The sequence below is a fragment of the Grampus griseus genome, assembly GCF_964374135.1.
Source record: "Grampus griseus genome assembly, contig: HAP1_SCAFFOLD_50, whole genome shotgun sequence".
Classification (NCBI taxonomy): domain Eukaryota; kingdom Metazoa; phylum Chordata; class Mammalia; order Artiodactyla; family Delphinidae; genus Grampus; species Grampus griseus.
Genome location: NW_028133393.1, coordinates 1,190,758 through 1,203,809, shown reverse-complemented (window position 1 = coordinate 1,203,809; position 13,052 = coordinate 1,190,758). Strand labels below are relative to the sequence as shown.

Here is a 13,052-nt window from a genome sequence, read left to right as displayed (position 1 = left end):
TGAAAACTACAAAACACTGCTGAAAGAAATTAAAGAAAACATAAATAATGGAAATATATCCCATGTTTGTAAATTGTGGACTTAATATTATTAAGATGGCAGTACTACCCAAAGTGATCTAAAGATTCAATATAATCCCTGTCATTTTTTTTTGTAGAAATAGAAAAACCTATCCTAAAATTCATATAAAATCTCAACTGATCCTGAACAGCCAAAATAATCTTGAAAAAGAAGAACAAAGCTGAAGGATTCATACTTCCTGATTTCAAAACTTACTACAAAGCTACAGTATTAAAACACTGTGATTACCAGCATAAAGACATACATATATAACTGAATCACTTTGCTGTACACCTGAAACTAACACAACATTGTAAATCAACTATGCTCCAATAAAAATTACAAAAAAAAAAGAGGCATACATATAGACCAATGGAACAGAATAGAGAGTCCAGAAATAAATTCTGGTATATATGATCAAATGATTTTTGACAAAGGTGCCAAGACCATTCACTGAGGAAAAGACAGTCTTTCAGCAAGTGTTACTGGGAAAACTGCATATCCACATGCAAAAGAATGAATTTGGACCCTTACCTAACACCATGTTTAAAAATTAACTCAAAATGGATCGAAGACCTAAATGTAAGACCTAAAATTATACAACTCTTAGAAGAAAACATAGACACTGAAGAAAACTTCACGACACTGGATTTGGCAATGATTTTCTGGATATGACACCAAAGACATGGGCAACAAAAGAAAAACAATTTGGACTCTAAGAAAATTTAAAATCTTGTGCCTCAAAAGACAATATCCTCAGAGTAAAAAGGCAACCCAAGAACGGGTGAAAATATTTGCATCATATATCTGATAAGGTATTAATATCTAGAGTATACTGAGAACTCCTAAAACTCAACCACACACAAAAAACCCAACCCAATTCAAAAATGGACAAAGGTTTTGAATAGACATTTCTCCAAAGAAGATATACAAATGTCCAATAAGCACATGAAAAGGTGCCCAAAATCGCTAAGCATTAGGGAAATGCATATCAAAACTACAAAATACCACCATACACACATTAGAATGGCTACTATCCAAAAAAAACAGAAGATAAATGTCGGTAAAGATGTGAAGAAATTGGAACCTTGAGCACTGTTGGTGAGAATATAAAATGGTACAGCCCCTGTGGAATACAGGACGCCAGATCCTCAGAAAATTTAAAAATGAAATTAACACATTATGCAACAAGTCTACTTCCGGGTACATACACAAAAGAATTGAAAGCAGGGTCTTGAAGAGATATTTGCACACTCATGTTCATAGCAGCATGATCATAGTAGCAAAAATGTGGAAGCAACCCAAGTGCCCATCAACAGGTGAATGGATAAGCAAAATCTCCCATATTCATGCAATGGAATATTATTCAGCCTTAAAAAGGAAGGAAATTCTGACACATGCTACAACATGGATGAACCTTGAGGACATTATGCTAGGTGAAATAATCCAATCACCAAAAGATAAATACTGTATGATTCCACTCACATGAGATACTTAGTGGTCAGAATTATAGAGACAATGTAGAACGGTGGTTGCCAGACAGTAGAGGGAGGGGAATGGGAGTTACTGTCTGATGGACGTAGAACTTCAGCTTTGCAAGATGAGTTATGGAGAGGGACAGTGGCGATGGTTGCACAATGTATTTAATACCACTGAACCATACGCTTTAAAATAGTCAAGATGGTAAATATTATGTGTACTTTACCACTATGAAAAAAAAAAAAAGCAACCATCAGATGCCCTGTAATCCGTCATTCCCCAGGTTCTTATCCCTGTATTTATTTCCTGTTTATCCCCTAATGTAGTCCCGACCACCCACCCCTTGCAGCCCTCCCAAACTGCGCTGTGACTTTACAATGTTTGGTCCATCACCAGCAAATTGCCCACACCTTCATCTGTACTTCAGGGGTCCACAGACCTTTTCTGCAAGGGGCCGGAGAGTAAATGTTTTAGGTTCTCTGGGCAGACTGTCTCTGTCCTCGCTACTCGACTCTGCCCTTCTAGGGAAAAGCAGCCACAGACAGCGCGAAAAGGAAAGGCCTAGGAGCAGGCAGGGCTGACCCCTGACCCTCTCACAGAGCAGCTGGGAAAGTGAGCTGACAGGTGTAACGCTGCTCCGTGGACTGTACAGTGCGGATCACCTGGGAGGAGCCGGGAGCAGAGGCCATGGTAATAAAAATCCTGCTCAGAGCCTCCGCCAGCAGAGAGTGCTTCCCGACGGGAAAGGACGGGACCCGGCGGAAGGACGGGGCCTGGGTTCCGACGGGGGTTCCGCCAGTGGCCACCTCCTGACCCACGCGGAGACGCTGGTCCTTCCAGAGCGAGACGGGAAGGTCCAGGCCACCTGTGTGGAAGGACGCTCAGCCCCGGCCCCGAGCGTCCCACCCCTTCGCCTCCGCCCTCGGGGCCCCGCCCCCATAGCCGGGCCTGCGTGCTTTGCGCCCAGCCCCGCCTCCAAGAGTCCCGCCCTTTTGTCTCTCTCCCGGGGCCCCGCCCCCAGAGCCGGGCCGGCGTGCTGTGCGTCCCGGCCCCGCCCCCAAGAGTCCCGCCCTTTTGCCTCCGCCCTCGGAGCCCCGACCCCGGAGCCGGCCGGTGAGCTTTGCGCCTGGCCCGGTCTCACCCTGCGCATGTGCTCGGCGTCCTGGGCTGCTGCGGAGGCGGAGGTGAGCGCGCGGAGCGGGCCGGGCTGACGTGCGGCTGCGGGCGGGCTCCCTCGGAGGTGTGTTCCAGCCGCGGGGCGTAGCCTAGGGGTTGGGCGTGGAGCGAGGGTCCTGCGGCCCCTTCTCGCCGGGCTGCCCGCAGGATGGGCGGCACCACCCCCCAGGCCTCCTTGGAGCGCGCGGCCTTGGCGCTGGTGGTCCTGGGGACGTTGGGACCTTCGCCTGGCACCTTTCTTCCCCGGCCTCAGTTTCCTCGTTGTCGAAAAGGCCCAAGTGATGTGACTCCTCAGGACTCTGCTGCCCCCTTGTTTGCAGCAATTAGTTTGCTAATTAAACACTTCTCGGACAGGAGGACAGGGAGCTTCAGCTAAAGTTAAATAATTGTGAATTTTTACTGAAATATTTTCGGATGAGATAATAGGATGCCCCGAATGTGTTGCAAAATAAACCAGTTGGAGGGGAGTATGTGTGGGATTAGAGGCAAAGCAAGACTGGCCATGACTTGATAGACTGAAGTTGGTTTATGATGTACTATTTTGTCCACCGTTCTGTATGTTTGTAATTTATCATCAGAAATACTCTATAATGAAAAATCTGCTGTGGACGCCTGTGTTCAAATACTGGGCCTGTATTAGTCTGCTAGGGCTGCAGTGACGAGAACTGGGTGAGAGACATGTCTTTCAAGGTGTCAGCAGGGCTAGTTTCCTCTGAGGCCTCTCCCACTGGCTTGTAGATGGTCACCTTCTGGCCTGTGTCTTCATGGTCCTTCCTCTGCGCCTGTGTCCTAGTGTCCTGTTCTCGTAAGGACACCAGTTATATTGGATTAGGGCTCATCCTAATGACCTAGTTTTAACTTAGTTGCCTCTTTAAAGATCCTATCTATGTCTAAATACAGTCACATTCTGAGGTCCTGGGGGTTAGGACTTCAGCATATGAATTTGGAGGGACACAATTCCGCCCACAGCATGGCCGCTTTACGTTTGGGATTTTGACCAGTTAGCCTGTCTGTGCCTCGGTGTTCCCTGGTGTAATGAGTCACAGAGGTGTAAGGAGTCCGTCATTAAACAATGTCTGCAGCGCTCTCAGAAGCGTGTCGAACACGTAGTAAGACTGAGTGAGTGGAACATGCTTCATGTGTCCTGGGATCGTGCTCAGTAGGGGTGGGTGGTGGAGTGAGGGGTTGGTTGCTTGGTGCTGTGCCTAGCCAAGGGCATCAAAGCTGTAATCACAGCCATTTCCTCAAGGGTGTCTGCTCCTTGCTGGGCACCAATTGTTGCGTGTGTGTTCACTGACAGCACAGACACCCTCTGGTGGGCCGCTGTCACATGCCCATCTGACCCGTGGGGAAGGCGATGCAGAGACAGAGCTGGAGCCTGTGCTCTGACTACCGTGCGTGCGTATTGCCTCCGCTAAAGAGGATGTGGCCCTGGGGGTGTTCAGTCTGCAGGTAGACCCGAGGAGCTGTTGGCTCACTTCTCTTTCTCTTGGCCCAGGTTTACAGAGGTGGCAGCCCTCATGGCAGGTCCCCTGTGGCGGGCCACAGCCTTTGTGCAGAGACACAGGACGGCCCTGTTGGTGGGTTCCTGTGCAGGCCTGTTTGGGGCTCAGATCTCGTACCACCTCTTCCCGGATCCTGTGGTCCCGTGGCTGTACCAGTACTGGCCTCAGGGCCAGCCAGCCTCCCTGTCCCCAGAGCTGCAGAGCCTGTTCGAGGAGGTGCAGCAGGATATCGGGGTCCCCTCGGGCCACCGCTTCAAGGCCTTCACCACCTTCACCTTCCAGCCTGTGAGCGCCGGCTTCCCGAGACTCCCTGCCGGGGCCGTGGTGGGCATCCCCGCCAGCTTCCTGGGTGACCCAGTGACCAACACTGACCGGCCCGTGGTCGTCCACGGGCAGCGAGTGGACTGGCAGAGCCCAGTGGGTGCCCGGCTGAGAGATGCCCTGACTCTGTCCCGCGACGCCCAGAAGTTCGCCTTGGCCAGGGAGGTGGTGCACCTGGAGAGCGGGGCGGCCGCCCTGCAGGCCCTGCCAGCCCCTGCCTGCCTGGTGGGCACCTGGGCTCTGGGCGTGGGAGCCAAGCACGCCCTGGGGCTCTACGGAGGCCCCATGAACTTGCGAGCCGCCTTCAACTTGGTGGCGGCAGTGGCGGGCTTCGTGGCCTATGCCTTGTCCACGGACTCTCTCACTCACTCCCTGGAAGCCTGGCTGGACCGCCGCACGGCCTCGCTGTCCGCAGCCTATGCCCGGGGCGGGGTGGAGTTCTACGAGAAGGTTCTGTCGGGCAACCTGGCCCTGCGCGGCCTCCTGGGCCGGCCCGGAGAGAAGCTGTACACGCCCAGCGGGAACGTGGTTCCCAGACACTGGTTCCGCATCAAGCACCTGCCCTACACGGCCCGCCGGGACTCGGTGCTGCAGGTGTGGAGGGCGGCGCTCAGCCCCCGCAGCCCCTGAGGGCCTCATGGCAGGGGCGGTTCCAGCTGGAGCAGGTACCACCCCGCCCTGGACTTGGGGGGGGAGGGGGGAGGGGCGCTCCTGGGGCCTCTGCGCCCGCAGCCCGGTGTCAGCAGACCTGCCGGCTGTGGAGCTCAGCAGCCCAGATTCTCCCCCCCTGGGCCTGACGGGGAGAGAAGGTGTTGCTGGAACCCAGCAAGACCTCCTGGTAGGAGCGCTGGCCGAGGGAGGGGAAGGAACAGGCCTGCGAAGCCGAGGCCCTGCAGTCAGGAGCCTGGACGCGCAGAGCACAGAGCGGGCTTGGGGAGGAGCTGCGGTGAGGGACGATGGGGGCGGGGCGAGCGGGGCTCACCGGGAGGTGAGGAGGGCGGAGCGGGGCAGGTGGGCAGTGGGCCAGGCCTGGTGTCCCGCTTGGGACCCAGCGGAGGCTGCGGCCTTGCCCGCTTGTCTGCCTCCAGCCCTCTGGATAAAGCAGACCCCACTTTTTTTTTTTCCTATTTTATCTTTTTATTTTATTTTTTTAACATCTTTATTGGAGTATAATTGCTTTACAATGGTGTGTTAGTTTCTGCTGTATAACAAAGTGAATCAGCTATACGTATACATATATCACCATATCTCTTCTTTCTCGTGTCTCCCTCCCTCCCACCCTCCCTATCCCACCCCTCTAGGTGGTCACAAAGCCCCAAGCTGATCTCCCTGTGTTGTGCCGCTGCTTCCTGCTAGCTGTTTTACATTTGGTAGTGTATGTATGTCCATGCCGCTCTCTCACTTCGTCCCAGCTTACCCTTCCCCCTCGCCGTGTCCTCAAGTCCATTCTCTATGTCTGCGTATTTCTTTTTTTTTTTTTTCAGTACGCGGGCCTCTCACTGTTGTGGCCTCTCCCATTGCGGAGCACAGGCTCCGGACGCGCAGGCCCAGCGGCCATGGCTCACGGGCTCAGCCGCTCCGCGGCATGTGGGATCTTCCCGGACCGGGGCACGACCCCGTGTCCCCTGCATTGGCAGGCGGACTCTCAACCACTGTGCCACCAGGGAAGCCCTATGTCTGCGTCTTTATTCCTGTCCTGCCCCTAGGTTCATATCCTTTTTTTTTTTTTAGATTCCATATATATGTGTTAGCATACCATATTTGTTTTTCTCTTTCTGACTTACTTCACTCTGTATGGCAGACTCTAGGTCCATCCACCTCACTACAAAATGACTCAATTTCGTTTCTTTTCATGGCTGACTGATTGTATATATGTGCCACGTCTTTATCCATTCCTCTGTCGATGGACACTTAACGTTGCTTCCATGTCCTGGCTATTGTAAATAGAGCAGCAATGAACATTGTGGTACATGAGTCTTTTTGAATTATGGTTTTCTCAGGATATATGCCCAGTAGTGGGATTGCTGGGTCTTATGGTAGCTTTTTTTTTTAGTTTTTTTTAAGGAACCTCCATACTGTTCTCCATAATGGCATTCCCACCAACAGGGCAAGAGGGTTCCCTTTTCTCCACACCCTCTCCAGCATTTATTGTTTGTAGATTTTTTGATGATGGCCATTCTGACTGCAGACCCCACTTTTGATCCTTGGGCAGGAGACCCCAGTAGGAAAGGTGAGGAGGGTTGTGATGAGCAAGCCAGGCTCACTTGGTCATTTATGTGTTCTTTTTTTTTTTTTAATATTTATTTATTTATTTGGTTGTAGTTGTGGGTCTAGTTGTGGCAGGTGGGCTCCTTAGTTGTGGCACACGAACTCTTAGTTGCGGCGTGCATGTGGGATCTAGTTTCCTGACCAGGGATCAAACCCGGGCCCCCTGCATTGGGAACACGGAGCCCCATCCACTGTGCCACCAGGGAAGTCCCTCATGTGTGCTTTTTTTAAAATTTATTTTATTGAAGTATAGTTCATTTACAATGTTGTGTTTATTTTTGCTGTACAGCAAAGTGACTCAGTTATACATATATACACTCTTTTTTCATATTCTTTTCCATGATGGTTTATCACAGGATATTGAATAGAGTTCCCTGTGCTCTACAGTAGGGCCTTGTTGTTTATCCGTCCTATATGTTTAATAGTTTACATCTGCGAATCCCCAACTCCCAGTCCTTCCCTCCCCCAGCCCCTTCCCCTTGGCAACCACAAGTCTGTTTTCTATGTCTGTGTGTATATTTCTGTTTTGTAAATAAGTTCACTTGTATCATTTCTTTAGACTCCACATATAAGTGATATCATATGGTATTTGTTTTTCTCTGTCTGACTTACTTCACTTAGTATGATATTCTCTAGGTCCATCCATGTTGCTGCAAATGGCATTATTTCATTCTTTTTTATGGCTGAGTAGTATTCTATTGTATATATGGACCACATCTTCTTTAGCCATTCATCTGTCAATGGACATGTAGGTTTCTTCCATGTCTTGGTTATTGTGGATAGTGCTGCTGTGAATGTTGGGGTGCATGTAATCTTTTCAAATCAGAGTTTTCTCAGGGTATATGCCCAGGAGTGGGATTGCTGGATCATATGGCAACTCTTAGTTTTTTGAGGAGCCTCCATACTGTTCTCCACAGTGGCTACACCAATTTACATTCCCACCAGTAGTGTAGGAGGGTTCCCTTTTCTCCACACTCTCTCCAGCGTTTGTTATCTGTAGACTTTTTAATGATGGCCATTCTGACCAGCATGAGGTGATACCTCGTTGTAGTTTTGATTTGCATTTCTCTAATAACGAACCACATTGGGCATCTTTTCAAGCCATTCATGTATTCTTTTTGTTGGTGGTTATGTTTTCCCTGGAAGAGTTGAATAATTCAGGCCTGGTGCCAGTGTAACTCGGGACAAAGGGATTAAGCCACACCCAGGAAGGGCACAAAGCCAGCCCAGGAGGCCCACTCAGAGGCCGGGCGGTCCCTGCATAACACTGTGGATGGAGAGAGCAGGCAGGGGTGGCCTGATTCCTGCTGGGTCCTTGACCCGTGATCTGGGCTCAGCACTCTGGCCCCATTCTGGGTGAGCCTTGGGGTCCCCGCCCTGGGCCCCGGCAGACGGGTTTCTGAGGGCAGAGCATCCGCTCTCCCAGGGCCTGCTCTCAGTAACGCAGGAGCCGGGAGGAGGCCGGCGTTCCTGCTACTCCGTCCAGGTGGGAGGGTAAGGGGCCCCGGCGTGGGTGGGGCGGGGAGGCGACCCCCTGAGACGGCCCCTTAGTTGGCTCCGTCTACCCCAAGTCACCAACTTTGTCTCCACTCAGGGGCTGTTCCCAGACCTCACACGCTTCCCGTGGCCCAGCCCCAAACCTGGGCTGGCCGCGAGCCCCGACTCCCGGGCATCCGCGCAGCCCCGCATCCCACGCAGCCCTGCCATCTGGCTCAGGCCAGTCCACTCCCAGGCAGAGCTCTCCCGCCGCAGCCCTGGCAGGCAGCTGTTGCTGAGAACCTGCTCTGGGCTGGACCTCCCCCCACCCACCCCTCCATCCCACCTCGTGTCTAAACCAGGGCCCGGCCTTGTGATGTCCCTGCCCAGCGGCTCCCGGCTCCATCCCTGCCCTCCCCAAGCGGTTCCTCATGTGGGCTTCCTGGCCATTCTCCCCACCTCCCCCAGCTCTTAGAAGCTCAGGTCTGACTGGGTTCTCTCCTGCTTAAAACCCTTTGCAGGCATCCCTTTGTTTTCGGCCAAAGCCGAGCCTCCAAGCCTGGGCCGCTCTGTGGAATCCAGCCCTACAAGCATGTGGGTTCCTCGAGTGCCCTCCCCTCCCCACATGGGCCTCCGTCTGGGGCCATCTCTGCTGGCCTGCCCTGTCCTGGAATTTTCGGTGCTCCCTCTGTAGGAACCCTCAGGGACCGAGCCCACCGCGCCCTGCACCTCTTCGTAGCCTCTGCTGCCAACGGTAATTAAGTAAGGGAGCGCGGCTTAGCGTCTCCTCTGCTGAAATGTACTGTCTGCAAGAGCAGCGTATTGTGTGTCCCGTTGACAGCTCTGGACTGAAGCTGTCCACGTTTTTGAATAAATGAATAAGGCTCTTAAGCTCCGACACACATGGGCCCGGCACCTTAGGGTCTCTGAGCAAGTACAGTACGGCTGGCTGGATGCCCCGGGCAAGACCATTACGAATCCTGTGACCCTGTCCTAGTTTCCCAACTTGGGATGCTTTCCAGGGGCACGGCCTGGCCCCGCTCTTCCATGGTTGCTGACTTCATGGGGGAAACCAGGACACTTGTGGTTCCCTTTCTTTCCTATAGAGCACAGATCAGTTCTCAGAGCACCAGGGACCCCAAGAGGCTTTAGGGGAGGCTGACCCCCCGAAATTCTGTGGTATTTTGTGCCCCTACAGGCGGTTCAGGCTCGATCCCAGAAAGGCTTTGAAGCTGGGCCAGGTGGCAGGAATTTACCCTGTAAATGCTGCCCTGCACGTTTCCTTCTCAGATGCCTGCTGCAGACCTTAGTCGTCAGGCTCTGCATGGGACCCCAGAGAACGCTGTTCTAGTGTGTTATGCCCCCCCCACATTCATGGTTCTCAGAGCTACATCAGCACGCAGGTACTCCCCCCTTCCCCCGACACGGTCAGAATGCGGGGAAGGGAGTCCCAGGGTCCCGGCGCTGGCACTGGCCCTGACCCTAGCAGGCTCCACTGCCTCTGTCCCCACCAGCCACTGTCCACGATACAGGGCCGCGTGCAGCACGCCTGGAGCTGGGCGCATGCATGTGGGCTCCTGGTCTCCACGTGTGCACGTGTCAGAGGCTAGGTCCCAGATGGGTGCGTGGTCCCCACCCCGTGAGACCCCCTGCCTGTTGCATCCCCGGAGTCATGTTCATGGGGCCTTTATTGGGCACCAGACACTGTGCTAGGTTCTTAGAGGTATTTTCTTAAATTTACGCCCAAATTGGAACATGTAGTTGGTAACATCCTTTTGATTTTGCAGACAAGCACATAGCACAGAAAGGTGAAGAAATTTTCCCCAAATCTCAAAGCTTTGTAAGTGGCAGAACCAGGATTTGAAGCTGGCAGTCTGGCCCCAGATCCCGTTCTCACAGCCCTGGACTTACACTGTCCTGTTGATCCTGAGGGCTCCATGGTGCAGACTTGTCCTGTGGCCTCTCTAGCCTTTCTCCCCATGCCACTGAGAGGTGACTTTGCAGCCTCCCCTCTTTTATCAGGAAAAAATGGTCCCGAGCCGAGCCTTCTGGAACTTCCAGGGGAGACCCTTCCGCTAGCTGAAGAGGGGCCGCCCAGTCCATCATGCCTAGGGCTGCGGTGGGGATGGGCAGAGGGGAGGGCTGTTACAGACCCTTAGGAGGCCTCAGCTGAGGAACAGGGGTGCTTAGGAGGTGGAGAACACGGGGGGGCGCAGCCGGGGCGGGCTCAAGTCCTGGTCCTGCCGCTTTCGCGGAGTGACCCCAAGCAAGGGACTTCACACCTCTGGTCCTGAGTTTCCTGTCTGTACAATGCGGACATTAATGTGTATCGTGCAGCATTCTTCTGACAAGGAAAGTAAACTAAAACTTGCAAAATGTGAGTCCCAGGCAGGGTTTACAGTAAGCTTTAAAAGAAGATTGGTTCCTAAATGTTAGTGCTTTTAAGCGGTCCAGGTAGCAGGGTGTTCAGGTCTTGCAGTTGTGCCCAAATACCAGCAGTTTCTTGTGGCTGAAACCTTCCCAGGGAGCCCTCACCACCTCATACAGGGCTCCACTTCAAGCTCTCAGAGCCGCGGTGGGGGCAGGTCCCCACCTTGCCCTCAGCTGACGCCTTTTGGGAAATTACTCAGCAGCAGCTGAGAGCAAAGGACCCAGGGGGCCCTGGGGAGACAGCAAACGGGAGAAAAGGGCATTAAAATAGGAGATGGTGGGCTTCCCTGGTGGCGCAGTGGTTGAGAATCTGCCTGCTAATGCAAGGGGACACGGGTTCGAGCCCTGGTCTGGGAGGATCCCACATGCCGCGGAGCAACTAGGCCTGTGAGCCACAACTACTGAGCCTGCGCGTCTGGAGCCTGTGCTCCACAACAAGAGAGGCCGCAATAGTGAGAGGCCCGTGCACCGCGATGATGAGTGGCCCCTGCTTGCCGCAACTAGAGGAAGCCCTCGCACAGAAACTAAGACCCAACACAGCAAAAATAAATTCATTAATAAAGTCCTACCCCCAACATCTTCTTTAAAAAAAAGTAGGAGATAGTGGGGTTTCTTTAATTGAAGTCTAGTTCATTTACAACGTTGTCTTAATTTGCACTGTACAGCAAAGTGATTCACTTTTATATATACACACATTCCTTTTCATGTTCTTTTCCACTATGGTTTATCCCAGGATATTGAGTAGAGTTCCCTGTGCTCTGCAGTAGGACCTTGTTGTTATCCGTTCTCTGTGTAATAGTTTGCATCTGCTCATCCCAAACCCCCAGTCCATCCCTCCCCCAGCCCCCTCCCCCTTGGCAAACACAAGTCTGTTCTCTATGTCTGTGGGTCTGTTTCGTAGATAAGTTCATTGGCGTTATATTTTAGATTCCACATATAAGTGATTTCATATTTGTCTTTGTCTGACTTCACTTAGTATGAGAATCTCTGGGTCCATCCATATTGCTGCAGATGGCATTGTTTCATTCTTTTTTATGGCTGAGTGGTATTCCATTGTATGTGCACCACATCTTTATAAAATGGGAGATGGTCTTTTACACCTACTACACAGGTAATGTTTAAATCCTAGAACCTCTGGATGAGTGAGGGTGTGGTAAAGTCGGTACAGCGTGTGCCCTTGGTGACACTGTAGGAAGCAGCCTCCAGGGTGGCCCCCAGTGGTCTCTGCTCCTGCTGGTCTCAGCCTGTGTCATCCTTTCCTCTTGCTCTTGGTTTAAAACAACAGAATAAGGCAAGTGTGATTATGTTACAAAAGACTGGCTTCCGTCTTACTAGCAGACTGTTAATCTTCTCAGACACGTGCTTTGATGAAGCGTCTTGCTGCGCTGGACAGGCCCACGTGGCTCGGAAGTAAGGGCGGCCTCTGAGCCACAGCTGGCGGAGCGGTGAGGCCCTCAGTCCAGCAGCCCACAGGGAGCTGAATCCTGACAACAGCCGTGTGAGCTTGGAAGAAAATCCCTCCCCAGTCAGGTCTCAGATGAGACCCCAGCCTTGGCCGGTGCCTTCACTGCAGCCCGTGACACCCCGAAGCAGAGGACACAGCTAAGCTACGCCTGGATCCTCAACCCACAGAAATGCTGAGATGGTCGTCGTGGGTTATGTTAAGCCTTCGTTTTATGGTAATGTTTCATGCACAGTAGGTAACTGACCCCCATGGTTAATTGACATACTATGTTTAGGAAGCAATTTAGCAAAAGTTGACACGCCACATGGGTAACTTCAAACCTAGAAACTCATTCTAGAGCCATCATCCAGCAGAGACTAAATCAGATATGCCCAAAGATGTGCATAAGAGCACTACCTATAATATAAAAAAAATAGGGATAATGGAAATACTGAAAACTAGCGACTTAGGAAACTTTGGTATATTCATTTGTTGGATATTGGTCAGTCACTAAAAAGCATAAGTATGAAGACTATGGTAGAAACATGTAGAAATAGTCTAAACATCATGAAGCACAACATGCAAGAGGATTGCAATAATGTAAATATGGTAAAAGACCTGTAAGGAAATTTGCAAAATTTCTGAAACTCAAAATTTCGTAAGAGAAAGTAATTCTGTAATGGTGGAATTTTGAATGGCTTTATTCATCAGTATATATATAAGGACTTCCCTCTATAGCTGTATTAATATAGATGTGTGTGAAGGCTCCCTCAGAGGGGTCCAAGGCCCCACCCCCTCTCCCTGCATCAGGGTGGCAGATCCTGGCATCCCTGCTTTTGGCCTGTACCCTTGGGGTGTGGCCAAGCTTCTGCCTGTCAATTACCACAGCAATC

The 13,052-nt window shown here is 51.7% G+C and overlaps 1 protein-coding gene across 1 annotated transcript; it reads left to right on the top strand.

The window, feature by feature from the left end:
- The first annotated feature begins 2,633 nt into the window (after positions 1 to 2,633).
- On the top strand, positions 2,634 to 12,730 carry TMEM177 (transmembrane protein 177). The gene is made up of 3 exons (XM_082682080.1): positions 2,634 to 2,723; positions 4,214 to 5,206; positions 12,071 to 12,730. The coding sequence occupies exon 2, from the start codon at positions 4,236 to 4,238 to the stop codon at positions 5,169 to 5,171; it is 936 nt and encodes a 311-aa protein (XP_082538206.1). The 5' UTR covers positions 2,634 to 2,723; positions 4,214 to 4,235; the 3' UTR covers positions 5,172 to 5,206; positions 12,071 to 12,730.
- Positions 12,731 to 13,052: the final 322 nt, after the last annotated feature.

What these genes read in the sequence shown, in the direction of transcription:
- TMEM177 (XM_082682080.1), top strand. Translation starts at nt 4,236, where the DNA reads ATGGCAGGTCCCCTGTGGCGGGCCACAGCCTTTGTGCAGAGACACAGG.